This window comes from Schistocerca americana, chromosome 2 (genome assembly GCF_021461395.2).
Source record: "Schistocerca americana isolate TAMUIC-IGC-003095 chromosome 2, iqSchAmer2.1, whole genome shotgun sequence".
Classification (NCBI taxonomy): Eukaryota; Metazoa; Arthropoda; class Insecta; order Orthoptera; family Acrididae; genus Schistocerca; species Schistocerca americana.
In genome coordinates this window covers 538,022,246-538,042,419 of record NC_060120.1, presented here as the reverse complement: position 1 = coordinate 538,042,419, position 20,174 = coordinate 538,022,246, and the positions used below count along the sequence as shown (strand labels likewise).

At 44.2% G+C, this 20,174-nt stretch overlaps 1 protein-coding gene across 1 annotated transcript in view; it reads right to left on the bottom strand.

Moving 5' to 3' along the window:
• LOC124596213 (succinate--CoA ligase [ADP-forming] subunit beta, mitochondrial) overlaps positions 1-20,174 on the bottom strand; it is a 91,556-nt gene that overhangs the window by 21,245 nt on the left and 50,137 nt on the right. The window contains exon 7 of the mRNA XM_047135268.1: positions 8,734-8,894. Coding sequence (XP_046991224.1) covers positions 8,734-8,894 — 161 coding nt within the window. The remainder of the gene's footprint in view (positions 1-8,733; positions 8,895-20,174) is intronic.

The following is a 20,174-nucleotide window of genomic DNA, read 5'->3' as shown; positions in this document are numbered from 1 at the left end:
CGAAGGCCGCGAACGTTACATTAGAGGACAGTCATGGTGAAGAAGAGATGTAGGGTTGTTAACTCAGCGGCTGCTGAGTGACAGCCGGTGGAAAGTTGCAACTGCTAGACACAGAAGCAGGAGGATCCTGCTCCATGGGGTCCACAGAAGCATCAGCTTGCTTGTGCAGTCTGTCTGTGGAGTCCAAAGCTCAAAAACAGTGGGTGGTGCACATCAGCTATACAGAGGCCGGATGGGCTGAAGTACCACATGGCGACACTGTCGAAGAGGATCTTTGAGTTGGCGAGGGAAACGACCGTTTGCCTTTGGTGGACTACTCTGAGCCTTTCTGGTTAGAGGAAGACTCTGGTGTTGTTTGGCTGGAAGAACGGAGGAAGTCTGCATGGGAGTACTCCTTCTGTCCCTTCCGGCCCACCGGTAGTGTAGCTGGTGACTTTGCCCCTTGAGGCGAGAGTTTGACAGTCTGTTGCGTAGCTGGACAGGGGGCGGGGGCGGGGTGAGGTGGGGTGGGGTGGGGTGGGGTGGGGGTATGGTATGGCGTGCTATCTTGACAGTGGGTGATTTCACAACCTCAGAACTTAATTTGAGGTTGTGTGTCTGCGTGGCCGTGTCCTTCATTGAGCGAAGGGTAACAAGAACAGAACTATAGGTGCCAGATGGGAGAACACAGGGTTTGCGACTAGCCATTAACTTGAGAGCTACTGGGTAAAGCACATTTTCCTTTATCCGGATCTCTTTGACAGCCCGCTCATCTCGATACATGGGACAATGTCGAAAGGAGCTGGCATGGCCGCCATTGCAGTTGATACAGCAGGCAGAAGGAGGTAAACAATCACCTTCATGTGCTTCCCTACCACAGGTTACACATTTGGTTGGTTGGCTGATTGGGGTTGAAGGGACCAAACAGCAACATCATTAGTCCCTTGTTTCAAAGGTGGTCCATTCGGACAGATGTATATCTCAGAAGAGTCATAATGATAAAAGGTAAAAGGCTAAAAACCCTAAAAGTGCACTCGTGTTGTCAATGGTAAAAACAAAAGGAGGGAAGTCAGTAAGTGGGCAACCCCAAGGTGGGAAATATCCCACCTCTGATGCAGTACAGGCAAGACCACCAGCTATTCAAAAGCGTTCAACCGCTAGAGTGTAAAAAGGCGTATTGTGAAAGGATACTAATCAAATCTAAAAAGTGATAAAAACAGAGTACAAGGGAGAACAAGAGGATCTTGGCCAGGGAGGGGAGTCAGGAATCACCAAACACAGCTTACAGTGTGAGACACCCCAAACCTGCCCCTACTCCAGATGGAGATAAAAAACTTTACAACTGAAAATAAAAACCACTTTCACGGAGGAAACTGAGAACCAGTTTCACCATCCGGGAATCATCCACCAATATTGAAGGTAAAGTGCAGCGAATTCTGCACTCAGAAAGTACAGCCAAAAGAAGGGAGCATTCCACCAAAATTGACTGTGTGAAGTAGGATTTGATACGAAGTCATAAATCAGCCGCAGGAAGGTTTACAGGGAAGGAGGGTGGGAGTGTGGGGTAAGTGACTGCTCCCCCAACCAAATGATCAGCATGCTCATTACCTGGGATACCCACATGGCCAGGGACCCAAAGGAAGTCAACAGAACAAGCAGCATGAAGATCAGCGAGATGGTCATGGATGGCCGAGAACAAGGGATAGCGGAAAAAACACCAGTCGAGAGCTTGAAGGCCGCTCACTGAGTCTGTACATGACAAAACACGGTTGAGTTGGGACTGCTAAATAAAGGTAAGGGCCTGGGAAATTGCCACCAATTCCACAGTAAACACCCCACATGCAGTTGGCAGGAGATGATTTTCCATGTCAACAGAGGATGTGAAGGCATACCCCATGCGATCAGCAGATTTAGAGCCTTCGGTGTAAAACACAATAGCATCCCAAAACACCAATAAAATGCGGCGGGAAAAACAACGGAACACCGTCGGGGGGGGGACGGAACCTTTCGGACCTCGGCGGAGATCCAGAAAGGAAGCTAAAAATCACTGCGAAGAGACACAAGGCGGAGCCCAGCCGCCCAAGGGCGGGAATAAGGTGGGCAACGTCGTTGGTCTGGGAACAGGATAGAATAGGAAGGATGAGTGGGAGAGGAATGGACAGAGATTGCATAAGAAACCAGAAGCTGGGACCGCTGAACAGAAAGGGGGGTGGGGGGGTTCCCAGCCTCAACCAGGAGACTATCAACAGGGTTAGTAGGGGAGGCACTGGTGGCCAAACAGATACCACGAATGTGGACCCGATCCAGGAGGTGCAGTATAAAAGGAGCAGCCGAACCATAAACTTGACAACCATAGTCCAAGCAAGACAGCACTAAAGCCCGATAAAGGCGGAGGAGGAGGGAACGGTCCGCACCCCAAGAGGAGTGGGCAAGGAAGCGAAGGACATTGAGTTTACGGAAACATCCTACCTTCAGGAGTCTGATATGGGGCAGCCAAGTGAGCTTGTTGTCGAAAAGACCTAGGACATGAAACTGTGGACAACAGGTAAATGTTATGCATTGAGACAGAGCTCCGGATCGGGGTGGACCGTAGTACAGCGACAGAAGTGGACCACCCACGATTTGAAAGGAGAGAACTGAAATCCGTGTGAGAGTCCACGCAGAGGAATGTCGTATAGCACCCTGGCGCTCCCGCCATCGAAGAGAGAATAAACCAAATGCAGAAATCATCCACATACAGAGCAGGGTTGACCAAAGGACCGACGGAGGCCACAAGTCCATTTATAGCAATGAGGAAAAGAAGCACACTCAAGACAGAACCCTGTGGGATTCCATTCTCCTGAGTCCATGGGGAACTAAAAAGCGTACCAACCCGAACCCTGAACAACCGATGAAACAAGAACTGGCACATAAAAACTGGGAGTGGGCCCCGAAGACCCCTCTCATTAAGTGTAAGTAAGATATGATGGCACCAAGCTGTGTCTTAGGCCTTGCGAAGGTCGAAAAATACTGCAACCAAATGGCAGCGCTGGGAAAAAGCCTGCCGAACTGCAGATTCCAAGCAAAGTAAGCGATCGATCGGAGACAGACCCTCTCGGAAGCCACACTGGGAAGGGGACAATACATCACGAGATCCGAGGACCCAACTGAGCCAACAGGCTACCATTCGTTCAAGTAATTTGCTAATGTTTGTCAGACTAATTGGCCGATAGCTTTCAACAAACAGGGGGTTCTTACCAGGCTTAAGGACAGGAACCACAACGCTACCCCTCCATTGAGAAGGGAAGTCACCCTGGAGCCAAATACGGTTAAACAGCCGGAGAAGATGTTGCTGTTGTGGAGCACTGAGATGTTGAAGCAGTTGGTTATGAATGGAGTCTGGGCCAGGGGCCGTATCATGAGAAGAAGATAGTGCGGAAAGAAGTTCCCATTCAGTAAAAGGTTTGTTATAAGATTCTGACTGACAAGGGGTAAAACATAAGGTGGAAGCTTTAGCCCGCTGTTTTTGGTGAAGGAAAGCAGCCGGATAGGAGGGTGATGCTGTTGCAAAATGGGTCGCAAGATGTTCCGCAAGAATCAACGAGTCTTTGCAAAGGCCATCCGGGAGGTGAAGGCCCAGAAGGGTAGACTCCTGATAGCAACCTTGGAGAGAACGAAGTGTAGCCCATACCCGTGACATAGGGACAGTATAACCAAAGCATTCCCAACACATCTGTTTGCTCCAGTTGATTAAGTAAAGGGCTTTAGCGCGAAGGCATTTAAAGGTAATAAAGTTGGCAACGGATGGGTGCCTCTTAAGGTGTTGCAAAGCTCAACGGCAATCACGGAGGGCAATGGCAATGGCCGTACTCCACCACGGGACTTGCCAGCAGCAAAATGGTCCAGATGATCGCGGGGTAGCAAGGCTAGCAGCGTGAAGAATCGCATAAGACACACCACATAGGTCATCATCAATACAACCCGACAAAAAGGGAGAAAAACCAACCTGTGCAGTATATGGAGGCCAATCAATGCATTTGAAAGACCAACGAGGTAACCTGTCCATCAGGGAGCGAGAGAATCAATGGGAAATGGTCACCATCGCAAAGATCGTTGTGTGGCGACCGGTGTAATGAAGGGAAGGAGAAGAAAGAAAAAGATCAATGGCAGAAAAGGTACCATGACCGGCAATGACATGAATGGGGGAGCCATCATTAAGAAGGCACACATCATGGTCTGCAAGAAACTAGTCTATGAGAAGATCCGACTAGATCGAAATGCACTGCCCCACAAGGGAAAATGAGCATTAAAATCCCCGAGGAGGAGGAAGGAAGGGGGAAGTTGCTGAAGAAGGGCAGTTAAGGCAGCAGGTGTAAGAGTCCTGTCAGGAGGGAGATAAATATTGCATATTGTGACCCCAGAGTCCAGGTGGACCCTAACATCAACCGCTTCCAATGTAGTTTGAAGAGGAATCCACGTACTAGCAACGTCTGTACGGACCAATGTACAAACTCCACCAGAGGCCCGCAGGGGGCCAATCCGATTTCAACAGAAAGCACGGAACCCACGTAGAGTTGGTGAGTGATCATCAGTAAAATGAGATTCCTGCAGAACCACACAAGCTGCAGAGTAAAACAAAATAAGGGGTGTCAAATCTTGAAGGTGACAGTAATATCCATTACAATTCCATTGGATAACCATAGAACTATGATTCAAATTGGGGGTGAACAGGCTAAAGCCAGTCATGCCGCCGGGTCACCATCTGTCACTGCCAAGGATAGGGCGACATCCATGAACAGCAGGTCAAAGCCAGGTTGCGAAGGTGGGGACGGGACCTATGGTGACACCAGAGGCTCCTTGTCCTTGGACTTACGTTTCTTCTTCTTTTTTGTTTGAGATCGAGGAGGGCTGTGCTGCAATAAGGAGCCAGCTGCAGATCTGGAATGGAAAGAGAGCGGGTGATCTAGGGGCCCACAGACCGTGGTTCTCACGGTCGCCTTGTGGCAGCAGACCTTTGGCCTGAAAGGTGCTGGGAAGGGGGGTCCCGGCAGGAGCACCCTTGACAGACAGACACGGAAGAAGAGGGACACTTCTCCAGCTGGGGAGGGGGAGCGGCACCTGGAGGGAAGGGTGTGGGAACTGCGGGGGAGAGAAGAGGGGAGGGGTTCCGGACTGGGGTAAGGAAGGGGTGAAGATGTAACTAAAGCATAGCTAGACATCATTGACACAGGATGAAGATGTGCATACTTCTTACAAGCCTCAGTGTAGGTTAGACGATCGAGGGACTTATACTCCTGTATCATCTTTTCCTTCTTATAAGCCGGGCAATCCGGTGAATGTGGAGAATGATTGCCATGACAATTAACACACACAACAAGGGGAACACAGGAACTCCCCTCATGGAGGGGACGTCCAAAGTCACCACAGAGAGAGGTCTGCGAACAACGGGAAGACATGTATCCAAAACGCAGGCACTTAAACCATCTCATAGGTGGTGGGCTGTACGGCTTCACATCACATCGATAAACCATAATCTTGACCACCTCAGGGAGGGTATCCCCTTCAAAGGCCAGGATAAAGGCAGCAGTATCAATGCGATTGTCCTCTGGGCCCTTCTGAACACGCTGAACAAAGTGAATACCCCACCGTCCTAGATTGTCCCTTAGTTCCTGATCAGTTTGAAGGATGAGGTCCCTGTGAAAAATTACACCTTGAACCATATTCAAAAATTGGTGGGGGGTAATGGACACAGGAAATGTGCCAAGATGGTCACAGGCATGGAGGGCCGCAGACTGGGCAGCTGAAGCACTTTTCATCAACAACAAATCCGGCCACATCTTGCTCAGAGAGTCCACTTCGCCAAACTTGTCCTCAATGTGTTCCACAAAAAATAAAGGTTTGGTATTGGTGAAAATATCTCCCATCAGTCCTGGTGCAAACCAGATAGCGGGGGAAAGGTTTCGCCCCCAGCCAACGAGCCTGACCCTCCTCCCAAGGGGGTAGCCATGGAAGGGAACACCGAAGGGGCAGAAGCAGCAGCATGAAAAGAATCCTTTTCATTCAAAGAGATGGCTGTAGGAGAACAGCCACAGTTCTGGACCCGTGTGCGTTTCATCTGCATAACGTCCGCCCTGATACCACCCCCTCCAATCTGGGGCTCTCCTCACGGATGCCACCCAGCCACAGCAAGGGCCATTTGGCATGATGGCCAGTGCCGAGAGTTCCGATGCTCCTGGATGACAAGCAACCACTCCTAGGCTTACATGAGGTGGTCACAGCTCAGGTATCAGAAGTGTGATCCCTGTGTGTTCAGGGAGCTCAACCAAAAGCGTACATAGCGACCCCACCACATGGGCTGGCTACCGTGCTGGCTCTGGACCCTAGCATCAGACAACGACATGAAGGAAAAGATGGAAGGAAAGAGGAGGGCACACGCCGGACACACTACGTAAGGTGCTCTTCCCCAAATGGCTCGCACTATGTAATAGAAATTTAGTAAAGTATGTCAAACCTCAGAGGGGGACCAGAGAATGCTAAAAGGATGAGGTAATTATGCAACAAAACCAAATTGCAAAGCCAACATAACCAGGAGGATAGCAGGGCCAACATAAACAAGGACACCAAGAGAGGGAGAGGAGAGGGTGGAGGGGAAGGAGAAAGGAAAGGAAAGGAAAGGAAAGGAAAGGAAAGGAAAGGAAAGGAAAGGAGGGGAGGGGAAGGGACAGGAAATGCAGCCTGAGAAAGAAGGAAGGCTGCAATAGCTCGGGGCCCCATCCTGACCACGCACGGACTCACAAAAGGACCGTGAGCCCCCCTGAGGGGGGATACACATTTGGGTGGGTGCCGACAAGATGTTCTAGTGTGGTTGAAACAATGACACTGGTAGCAGCGCATCGGGTTCGGAATGTACGGCCGGACGGTGATAATTTCATAGCCTGCTTTGATCTTGGATGGAAGCACCTCTCTTTCAAAGGTGAGGAAAAGAGTGTCAGTGGGCACTAAGAAGAAATCTACCTTTTTCATTACACGATGGACGGCAATGACACCCTGTTCAGAGAGGTAAGACTGGATTTCGGCCTCAGTTAGACCATCTAGCAGCCTGGTGTAAATTACGCCACAGGAAGAATTCAAAGTTCTATGGGCCTTGACACGAACAGGGTAGCCATGGAGAAGTGAGACAGCAAGCAGTCTCCAAAAGCAAAGTGCCATTCCATAAACGAGAGCAGGATTTCACAGGGCCGGCAATTGCATCAATACCGTTTTGAATAATAAATGGACTGAGTGCGGCAAAGGACTACCAGTCTTCAGTACATGAGACCATGAGGAACCAGGGTGGAGCGGGAAGGGTCTTTGATCATTAGCCTCATTACGTTTACGGTTCACAGACATGGATTGGGAAGATGAGTGACTCATTGTGAGAAAATCCCACACGATTGCAAGCATCTCTGATGGCACGATCCTTCCAACTGGGGGCTCCCTTCACAAGGAGGCACATCTGCCTTAGGTGATTGTTCACACCTCCCAAACACCTGACGGAGGGACCTATCGGCAATTTGGGAAGGTTACAGCTCACGCAATCACCCCTCCCTAGGCCTGGCCTGTACCAGGGCGTATGTGTGAATCCTACCTGTTGACCTGGAGCTGGGAATTGAGCATTACCCAGTCACCTGTTATGCATCATATGCGTGGGTCAGCCTTCAGGAGTGCATAGGGAGAAAGAAGAAAAAGAGGAACCTCAAACACTGAAGCAGAGGAACATGAGGAGACGGGGCTGTTCTTACATCTGCGACAGACAATGCGAACATTCCCAATAACATCCTAGGCATGTTCCCCAAAGGAGGGGAAAAAAAGAGGATAGACATGCAGCATGGGAGCGAAAAAAATGCTGCAAAGGCTGGGGCCCCGTGGTAGCCAAGCACGAACCCGCCAGTGTTGCGTGCCCCGGGGGAGGGGGAGGTCACAGGAGCTAGAATACTGTAAGTTTGTATTCAAACAGAATGGCTAAAATGAGAAATGAATCCATTGTGCCTTGTAGTTTGGACCTTTGCTGAAATAAGAAGAAGATGTGAGAAAATCAGCTGCTTTCCTACCACATGCTGGGAGCCAAATATAGAAAGTATTTTAAAAAGGTAAGATATCATATTTGGAACACATCTAGTTTCACAAGGTGCTTTACGTGAAACCAATATGAAACTGTTTGTTATGAGAGTACTTGCATGCCTTTATAGGATGAGAAACATCAATGGGTGCCTGTGACAGAGAGGTGCCCAATATCTTGGACATCACAAGAAGCTGCTGTGCCCTCTCAGTGAACAGTGGCCACAAGCCATTACTTGCTTATAACCTTAGAAACCTCATGTTTGATATATCTACATCGGCCACAACTTTCAGATTCCTGTGCTGCTTACCTTCATGCACAACCCAAGAGGCTTGTGTTAACTTATGGAACTTTACAGCTATGATGAGCATAGTCCCCCGAATGCAGACTTTTATTTTACACCATGCTGAATGTTGCTATAAAGTGAGGCTACCTAGAGAATGTAGAATAGCTTATCTCTCAGCAGCAAAATTTGTGTTACACAATAAATCAGTATAAACAAGAAAAGTTAAGAAAAAATTAACTGTGTGTCTGAAATTGTCAATGGATGTAGTTTGACCAGTGAACATAAGATTTTTTTGAACTGTGTATAAATTTCCATTAGATATTCTTATGTCTAGAAGAGTTATTGCCATTTGAAGAGGACTTTCATATCCAAACAGAAGAGAACTACCGACCTTTGGATCTGCAGTGATGATTTTGAATGCTTCCATGACTTGCTGTGATGTTGCCCCCCCTCCAACATCTAGAAAATTTGCTGGTTCACCACCATGTAGTTTAATGATATCCATTGTAGCCATAGCTAATCCAGCACCATTCACCAAACAACCAATATCCCCTGTAAAATAAGATTAAAATTATATATGTCATACATCGTACAATTTATCAAAATGTTTTTGAACTTACAATACTGCTCTTAAAAAATCAACACCAAATTTTTCTACCTCTGATTCATTGTGAAAGGTTAATTTACAGTATTTTAATACACAGCTTCTTGCAGAGGTGTACTTTAGTTATATGATACAGCTTTACTCACTTTGAAACAATCTAGTATGTAACAAAAAGTGACTAGAAACATAATTTGACAAGTAATTTGCAAAATGAACTACACACTTTATTACTGGTAACTTTCATGGATTTAATTTTATTTACAAGACAACAAGGCTGTCAATAGTATCTGGTCCCTTCAGAGAGCTAGTTGACTGAATATTATGCTTGATGTTAAATTACAAAATGAAGTGATAAAAATAAAATAGTCTTTAATTCAAATCTGCTGGTTAAAAGAACCTAGAGTAATTTGAAGATGCAGATATCACAGAAGAAAACATAATAAATTGTCTAGCCTTTACAATACTACAAACTAAACAGAGATGCACGAGGAAGCCTAAATAGAAAACTGACAAGAGATATTCTAAACCACATATGAAAAAGCAGCGATTTCAAAGAGATTTTGTGAGGATAAGAAGAAAGGTATCATAAAACTTACTACCAAGTTTATCCTCACTCCATAAGTGGGTAAAAAGAAGAAGAAGAAGAAGAAGAAGAAGAAGAAGAAGAAAATAAACCTTGTTATATTGTCAGCAAGTGGAAACTGATGCAAAGAAATGCCAAGAATCTAGTTTGATAACAAAATCTAAGCAACTCTGGCAGAACAGCGGCATTACATGTCTCCTGTATAATCATTAGCAAAGAGTATCATGATTTGTATCGTCCTTAAACAACTTCAGCACCATATTTTTTCAAGCCTTACTTATTGCAACAACATTTCTTCTCGTTAGTTAATTTGGTATATAACTAATTTTTATTGCTCTTTCCTTCTATTGCTCTGAAATTTCTATTTTTACTGACTGAAAACAAAATTACCTTAGTTGTGTAATGGAAAACAGCATCTTTGACTTTCTCCCTACTTATTTGGAGCCTGTTTAATTTTACTTTTATTTAGATAGCTTATTCTATCATACGTGTATGGCAACAACTCTGTCCCAAACTTTGCCCTTTATTTGAAAGGCTCAACAGAAGAAAGTGCTAACCCAGAAGACCATGTTTTGAGTTACGTGGCTAAATTCAAAGAAATAACAAACACAATAAGATCTATGCAATGGACAGGATGATCATATTGGTCCTTACTAAATTAAGCATTAACATTTTCTTCCACTTCATATGGAATGTTACTCTGTATGTACTGTACTGCATACAGATTAGACTCCAAACTATCTGGCCTCCTTAATATCATAATACTTCTCTGTGAAAATTCATTTATTGTACGTACCGTACTTTACCAAAGCTTTAGCAACATGGCACTGTCTTCAGTTGCAATGCCAGACATCCAAAGTGGGTACGTTGTTCAATTGTTGTCTTGTGTGATCCTTTGTGCTTTAATTAAATAGTCCAAAATGAATGATAAAAGAAAGAAAAAAATACCTGTTCTGACTATGGATCCAGAAACTATGTGCATCTGGATACAGTGGTAGCGGTCAAAGTACTGTGCTTGATTAATGGGGTAGGAAAAGTACTGTAGGAGACTGGAAGAAAAATCAAACAGAAATTGAAAAGTGGAGTGCCACCCAAGCTAGTGGAAATGGAATGAAAGGAAGGAAGACGATGCTGAAAGGTAAGCATAAATACGTCGTTGAAGCTTTATATGTATACAATCATGAACATTTTAAGAGAAAAAGGTTTGCCCACTACTAGGCTGATACTGCAGGAAAAGTATTGCAATTTCAGTGGCAAATGGGTAGAGAAAATTAATAATTTACTGGAGTGATTTATGGTGGAAAAAACTATTTGGTATTTGCCAGATTATCAATAGTGGAGAGGCTTCATTTGTTGACAAACAGTCTGTGCTATTGTTTGAACACTACCTTTCAAAGTTAATTGATGAGAACAGAATTTCTGGTGAACAGTTACACAACTGCAATGAGAGTGGTTTAAATTACAACATGCTCCCTATGAAAATGTGTGCTTAAAAAAAGGGGGGAGGGGGAGCTGCTGCACACAGGTACAAGAAAAGCAAGGAATGAGTTACCATATTGCCTTGCAACAATGCAACTGGCAATCACAAGTTTAGGCCTCCCATACACTACACTCACCAAAAGAAAACACAGAAATTCAGAAATCTTTAATGTGTGGATCCAAAATGAATTTGTATCAGCTGTAGAGAAATATTTGAAAGACAATTTACTGAGGAAAGCTCAGCCACTTCTTGACAATGTGTCTTCACATCCCGCCAGTGACAACCTCACAGATAAAATCATTATTTTTACCATCAAACCGACTGCTGTGTCAGCTGATAGACCAGGGCATCCTTGAAAAGCTAAAGAAGAAGTATCACTGCCATCTTCTCAGTGTGTTGATATCGCCAATTCATAATAATGGAGACTGTCTAACCATTCCGAAGCATCTAAAGAGATTCTGAACATATAATTTTGAAGGGTTCTGAAAATTCTTTTACACCATGAAGGTGGGCATTTTGACTTTGAAGCTGTGTGTGAAACTGATGTCATAGATGGAAAGGATAATACTGTTTCATTGCTCAAAAATGTACTGGGACATGAGGATGTCAATGCACTGTGCATCACAGAATGGATGGCAAATGATGAAGTTGTTGAACTAACTGACAACAATACTGTGGAAATGGTTTGGCAGGGGGAAGTAACACAAGAGGGAGTGGCAAACTTAGATAGCAGGAGAAATCTCATCCCCCCTACGGAATGGTTCAAGATGACCGAGGCAGTACTGTAGTACATTAGTGAGCAGGAGGAAGTAATGCAAGCTGATGCCATTTATTTGCATAAGTGGGGGAATATTGCAGCATGGTAGGGGGCTAAGGGAGGGAAACAGTTATCTATCAGAGACTTTTTAAAAACCTCATAGCTGTATGTTTCATCTTCTTTGCTGAGTCTGGCTTTTCACATGTGTAATCACACATTCATACTTTACATTGCACATCATTTTATATTTCCCGTAATAATTTTATGAAGAATGTAGTATTTACTTAAACACTTATAACTACGATGTATTGTTTAAGAAGTCAGAAAATGTTAGCAAAACTGCATTAGGTATAAAAAAAGGATGTTTTAAATGGTAGAGCAGAGGCCAGAAGAGAATTTATAGAACTCCTGTCTATCTGGCTCTTGCTATCCAATTTCAACTTCCACAACATTAGTCTGGAGTCTACACTTTTACCATACACCTAAATTCTTCAGTGTGCCTTCAAAACTCTAATCATAGCTGAATAACACATTTAAATAAGACCCGCGACGGCTGTAAATATGCAGTACTTTTAAGCTGTAGTTAAAGACACTTCATTCTTGATCAATATTGCTAAGGAATATAAAAGCCAGTAAATATTCCTCTTTTTCCCTTTCACCACTGCAGAGTAAATCTAGAACAAGCAGTTCACCAAACCTGCCTGCATTAGTTATCCAAACATGCACACAAACTTTTCCAGAGTATTAGATCAACTGGATGTTGAACTTTTAACACTACGATCACACTGAAATAAACAATCAATATCACTATTATGAAAAGTGCTATAAGCACTGAGTTTCTTGTAAAAAGATGCAGAACAATATCTCCTGAGCCAAGAGCCGTAATTCTTCCAATCAGATCAGCACCTATTCAAGTTCCACTACAACAAAGAAGTCCCTGTGGGAGCCCTTGATTAGCGAAGGTTGTCCTTGTCAAAATCCCTTTGCGGTGGTTTAGCTGAGAGGTCAATGGAAATATTAGACGGTGCGCATCTATCTGGTTCCTCCATGGTGGGTGATATCCTCGACAGTAAAATCACCATCAGCAAAGATTTAACTGCCACTTTCTTTGATTTCAAACAATGTTCGGGTCACATTTTCCTAACTTATGGGAGGAGTTGCTTGCAAAGGTAAAGAGGACAGCTTCGTGGGCTTCTGATGGTGTACACTGATATGTGACTGAGGTTCCAAGACTTTTGCTGATGGCTTCCAAATGATTTTGGGTTCAAGTATAGCTTTACCCCCCACTGGTACATTGACTAGTGTACATACTCGTGCTTTAATCCGCGGCCTGGAGTTGTGTGGAGACATCACAATTAGTTGACTGGCTTCTTAAGGGCCAACACAAAAGAAGTAGCGAACACTGGAAATTGCCAAAGCTTTTTTAGCTTCATCACAGGGTATGCGTCTTGTGACTTTCAACGCCTTATAGTTTTCTGTCCCATTACAAACCATAGTGGTACGACCAAATCTGACACCTGAAGCATCACATTCTGTGGGGAACAAACAGTCTAACCTTATGATGGATACAGGCTGCAAGAATAGGTTCAGGTAATTCTGGAGTGTTGAACATTATAAATAATGTTGTAATTTTTTCAAATGTGCCACGGATTCTCCTCCCACATTTCTACACTTCCATGACACCCATACTTTTCCATTCTTCAGGCAAATCCTCAGGTTTCACCCACATTATATCGGGGCAGGTAAACATGCCTCTACAGAAGTTAAGGGTATTCTGCAACTCAGCCACAACAGGGTAGTCATCTAAGGTCTAGCATTCCATAAGCTTAGATCCACAATTTGATGAGGGAGGTTCAACTAGAAATGTTGCACTATGAAGTCATTTAAATCTTTTTAAGGACCCAGCAATAAGCTCTAATGCCTTGTGAATATGAAAAGGTAAAACCTTCCCAAAGTTACCATGTGTTGTTGTTGTTGTGGTCTTCAGTCCTGAGACTGGTTTGATGCAGCTCTCCATGCTACTCTATCCTGTGCAAGCTTCTTCATCTCCCAGTACCTACTGCAACCTACATCCTTCTGAATCTGCTTAGTGTATTCATCTCTTGGTCTCCCCCTATGATTTTTACCCTCCACGCTGCCCTCCAATACTAAATTGGTGATCCCTTGATGCCTCAGAACATGTCCTACCAACCGATCCCTTCTTCTGGTCAAGTTGTGCCACAAACTTCTTTTCTCCCCAATCCTATTCAATACTTCATCATTAGTTATGTGATCTACCCATCTAATCTTCAGTATTCTTCTGTAGCACCACATTTCAAAAGCTTCTATTCTCTTCTTGTCCAAACTATTTACCGTCCATGTTTCACTTCCATACATGGCTACACTCCATATAAATACTTTCAGAAATAACTTCCCGACACTTAAATCTATACTCGATGTTAACAAATTTCTCTTCTTCAGAAACGCTTTCCTTGCCATTGCCAGTCTACATTTTATATCCTCTCTACTTCGTCCATCATCAGTTATTTTGCTCCCCAAATAGCAAAACTCCTTTACTACTTTAAGTGTCTCATTTCCTAATCTAATACCCTCAGCATCACCCGACTTAACTCGACTACATTCCATTATCCTCGTTTTGCTTTTGTTGATGTTCATCTTATATCCTCCCTTCAAGACACCACCCATTCCGTTCAACTGCTCTTCCAAGTCCTTTGCTGTCTCTGACAGAATTACAATGTCATCGGCGAACCTCAAAGTTTTTATTTCTTCTCCATGGATTTTAATACCTACTCCAAATTTTTCTTTTGTTTCCTTTACTGCTTGCTCAATATAGAGATTGAATAACATCGGGGAGAGGCTACAACCCTGTCTCACTCCCTTCCCAACCACTGCTTCCCTTTCATGCCCCTCGACTCTTATAACTGCCATCTGGTTTCTGTACAAGTTGTAAATAGCCTTTCGCTCCCCATATTTTACCCCTGCCACCTTTAGAATTTGAAAGAGAGTATTCCAGTCAACATTGTCAAAAGCTTTCTCTAAGTCTACAAATGCTAGAAACGTAGGTTTGCCTTTCCTTAATCTTTCTTCTAAGATAAGTCGTAAGGTCAGTATTGCCTCACATGTTCCAGTATTTCTACGGAATCCAAACTGATATTCCCCGAGGTCGGCTTCTACTAGTTTATCCATTCGTCTGTAAAGAATTCGTGTTAGTACTTTGCAGCTGTGGCTTATTAAACTGATGGTTCGGTAATTTTCACATCTGTCAACACCTGCTTTCTTTAGGATTGGAATTATTATATTCTTCTTGAAGTCTGAGGGTATTTTGCCTGTTTCGTACATCTTGCTCACCAGATGGTAGAGTTTTGTCAGGACTGGCTCTCCCAAGGCCGTCAGTAGTTCCAATGGAATTTTGTCTACTCCGGGGGCCTTGTTTCGACTCAGGTCCTTCAGTGCTCTGTCAAACTCTTCACGCAGTATCGTATCTCCCATTTCATCTTCACCTACATCCTCTTCCATTTCCATAATATTGTCCTGAAGTGCATCGCCCTTGTATAGACCCTCTATATACTCCTTCCACCTTTCTGCTTTCCCATCTTTGCTTAGAACTGGGTTTCCATCAAAGCTCTTGATATTCATACAAGTGGTTCTCTTTTCTCCAAAGGTCTCTTTAATTTTCCTGTAGGCAGTATCTATCTTACCCCTAGTGAGATAAGCCTCTACATCCATACATTTGTTCTCTAACCATCCCTGCTTAGCCATTTTGCACTTCCTGTCGATCTCATTTTTGAGACGTTTGTATTCCTTTTTGCCTGCTTCATTTACTGCATTTTTATATTTTCTCCTTTCATCAATTAAATTCAATATTTCTTCTGTTACCCAAGGATTTCTACTAACCCTCTTCTTTTTACCTACTTGATCGTCTGCTGCCTTCACTACTTCATCCCTCAGAGCTACCCATTTTTCTTCTACTGTATTTCTTTCCCCCATTCCTTTCAATTGTTCCCTTATGCTCTCCCTGAAACTCTGTACAACCTCTGGTTCTTTCAGTTTATCCAGGTCCCATCTCCTTAAATTCCCACCTTTTTGCGGTTTCTTCAGTTTTAATCTACAGGTCATAACCAACAGATTGTGGTCAGAGTCCACATCTGCCCCTGGAAATGTCTTACAATTTAAAACCTGGTTCCTAAATCTCTGTCTTACCATTATATAATCTATCTGATACCTTTTAGTATCTCCAGGGTTCTTCCATGTATACAACCTTCTATCATGATTCTTAAACCAAGTGTTAGTTATGATTAAGTTGTGCTCTGTGCAAAACTCTACCAGGCGGCTTCCTCTTTCATTTCTTAGCCCCAATCCATATTCACCTACTACGTTTCCTTCTCTCCCTTTTCCTACACTCGAATTCCAGTCACCCATGACTATTAAATTTTCGTCTCCCTTCACTATCTGAATAATTTCTTTTATTTCATCATACATTTCTTCAATTTCTTCGTCATCTGCAGAGCTAGTTGGCATATAAACTTGTACTACTGTAGTAGGTGTGGGCTTCGTATATCTTGGCCACAATAATGCGTTCACTATGCTGTTTGTAGTAGCTTACCCGCATTCCTATTTTCCTATTCATTATTAAACCTACTCCTGCATTACCCCTATTTGATTTTGTGTTTATAACCCTGTAGTCACCTGACCAGAAGTCTTGTTCCTCCTGCCACCGAACTTCACTAATTCCCACTATATCTAACTTTAACCTATCCATTTCCCTTTTTAAATTTTCTAACCTACCTGCCCGATTAAGGGATCTGACATTCCACGCTCCGATCCGTAGAACACCAGTTTTCTTTCTCTTGATAACGACATCCTCTTGAGTAGTCCCCGCCCGGAGATCCGAATGGGGGACTATTTTACCTCCGGAATATTTTACCCAAGAGGACGCCATCATCATTTAATCATACAGTAAAGATGCATGCCCTCGGGAAAAATTACGGCCGTAGTTTCCCCTTGCTTTCAGCCGTTCGCAGTACCAGCACAGCAAGGCCGTTTTGGTTATTGTTACAAGGCCAGATCAGTCAATCATCCAGACTGTTGCCCTTGCAACTACTGAAAAGGCTGCTGCCCCTCTTCAGGAACCACACGTTTGTCTGGCCTCTCAACAGATACCCCTCCGTTGTGGTTGTACCTACGGTACGGCTATCTGTATCGCTGAGGCACGCAAGCCTCCCCACCAACGGCAAGGTCCATGGTTCATGGGGGGGGGGGGGGGGGGGGGGGGGGGGGGGGGGGGGGGAGTTACCATCTACTCTCTTAATTATGAAGGCAGTACTATAATTCTGAGACTACTTCTCAGGCAGACTGGCCAACCGAGCTCGCTCTGTTGGGTGGTTATAAGTACTACCTGACAGTACACCCATCCCATCAGGAGTAGACATGAATTTAAGTAATTCCATAGGGATCCCACAAGCCATTATGGAAACAAATGTCAACCCAGACAAAGCTCTGTGCACCTGGGCAAGCCTTATACAACAGGAGGGCAGCTGGTGCCCCAGAGGTTTCACTTCTAACAACCATTTCCCTCATCAGCACATAGCACATCTCAAAGGTTGAGGAAGCTGCCCCCCCCCCCCCTTTTTTAGGAGTGTACCTTCTTCGCAGTACAGGTTGTGAAATAAAAGGCTCCATCCCCAAAACACAGATAATTCCACTGCCACACCCAACAATGGTCTTTGAAGAATGCCCAGAGTTTACTGTAAAAGAGGTCTTGTGGTACTGGCCAGCCCCAGCAGAGAAACCCAGGTCGCAATATCTGTACGCAACCACTGCTGGCGGAGCTCCCTGCAGATGGGAGGGGGGATGGGGGGGGGGGGGGCAACCACAGATCCTCCTTCCCTGGATACTCTTTGTCAGACCCCTCCACTGAGGTCTGTCAGACCTGGTTGACCATGCCAGCAGCTATACTATCACGACCATAGCCCTCAGCATCACTGAGGTAATGCAAACCCTCCTGCCCTGCATTAAAGGTGTCAGTCAAGCTGGGTTGTGTAACATGAAGGGCATCAGTCTGGCACGGATCGCAGGGCCCCAATGTACTCTGGCAAGCCAGCTAGGCTCTGCTCCCACCATCCTGGCACAGCTCGCACACTTCAGTGCAGGCTGAACTCACGAAGCAAGCGGATAAGCTACAGTGCCACTCAACATATCATCCCTAAAATTTACACTGGCTAGCAGTGTCACTGACTCTGAAAACAATGAGAAGGAATACAAATCGTTAATCATTGGAAATCCAGTGTTTTCTGAGGTTTTCTTATAATAAACTGTTGTCATATACTTTTCTGCAGTTCTGTATCAGAAAGAGTTTGTTGTGATCCAAAGAGTAAATCATTTTCTCTCTTAAGTCTAGCATTTGCACCTTGCACAATGTGTGATTATCAGGCACATATGGTTGTTAACAATATGTAATTGTTTGAAAAATAAAGTAATAATTGTTGTTAACATTTTTGCTTGGCAAGTGACCAATTTTGGGTGGCACACAAGACAAGGAGAACACCTTGGGTTTCTGATATGAAACTACTACATGGTCGAGGATGGCAGTAAAGTCCTTCAATGATCAGCCAGGAAGTTGTGAAAATGGTTTGCTTTGAGGTACAGTACATCCACAGAGGTTTTACCTGTCTCAGATGAAGAATCTAGCTGACAAACAATATGAGAACTATCATTACAATTTTATGAAGTGCCACTGAACAAGGGGAACCGATGTCCACTGCATTCTTTTAATTTTTACAATTTAAGCACGTGTGGTTTAATGTGGATGTTATCTGGCAAGAGCTACTGCAATCACCAACTGGTAATGAGCGAACTCTGAAAATGCTTCTATCTCAGAATAACAGAAAGCTACTGCATCTATCTTAATAAGTCAACATGTGAACATCTCTAATCTGGAAAGGGAGAAGGACTCTGAGGAAACACACAAAAGAAAAGATTTTTGAATGAAATGTTTGTCCTTTGTTAAATTTGGGCTTCTGAGAATTAAACACTTGAAAATATTTGTGTGTGTTTTGAAGATAAGATGATACTATCTAACAACAGGCCAGAACGACAACAATGACCCAAATAACTTGCCTTACTACTGGAAATTGTGGCATAACTACTTCCAAACTTTTGTATGCTGGCATGTAAAATTTATGCCATTCCTGCTGCTAGTTTATTTTGAGAAATTAGTTAAGTAGCCCACACCAAGTGTAAATGATGACGAAAACATACTATACCTCTTAGTGACAAACAATCCTGAGCAAATGGAGAGCATCTTGATGGATATAGGAATCGGTAACCAAAAGATGCTTGTAGCGAGACTGATATATTCCATCCAAATTCACAAGAAACAAATGGAAAACGTATATTTAAAACAGCAGACAAAAATTGTCTTGGAGCATCCTAAGACGAAGTCTCCAGTCCTTCCATATTAATTATGCAAGTGTCAACTAGTTAATTCAAAGAAGTACTGGTGGTAACAGTGTTTTATACGAAGTAAATACACATACGCATCAAATCCCCACAGTACACAAAATACTCACATAAAAAAAAAAAAATTTTTTTTGCATCACCCCAGTTCCCAGAACTCCTGAAGATAGACGATGACAGTGGATATTGTATCACAGACACAGTCCCTTTGACTGGTCAGAGATATCACTAAACCCGCCTAAAGATGTAAACAACCATGCATAAGCAGCACCTATTAGACAAACTGGGTCCGACAGCTGATCAGTTCCAGTCATTCCATCAGGATGGAGATACACAGCTCGTGTTGTCTATATTTCAACCACGCCTAGATGTTCAATACCGCAGTTCGATAGCGTCCGCATTGTTACTTTGTGGCAGGAAGACCTCTCAACAAGAGAAGTGTCCATGCGTCTCTGAGTGAACCAAAGTGATGATGTCCGAATATGCCTCGCTCAGGCTGCCAAAGGGCTGCTACTGCAGTGGATGACCTCTACCTAACGATTATGGCTCTGAGGAACCCTGACAACACCACCACAATGTTGAATAATGCTTTTTGTGTAGCCACAGGACGTCGTGTTACAACTCAAAATGTGCGCAATAAGCTGCATGATGCGCAACTTCACTCCCGATGTCCATGGCGAGGTCCATCTCTGCAACCACGACACCATGCAGCGCGGTACAGATGGGCCCACCAACATGCCGAATGGACCGTTCAGGATTGGCATCACGTTCCCTTCACTGATGAGTGTCACATATGCCTTCAACCAGGCAATCGTCGGAGACGTGTTTGGAAGCAACCTGGTCAGGCTGAACGCTGTAGACACACTGTCCAGCGAGTGCAGCAAGGTGGAGGTTCCCTGCCGTTTTTGGGTGGCATTATGTGGGGCCGACGTACGCCACTGGTGATCATGTAA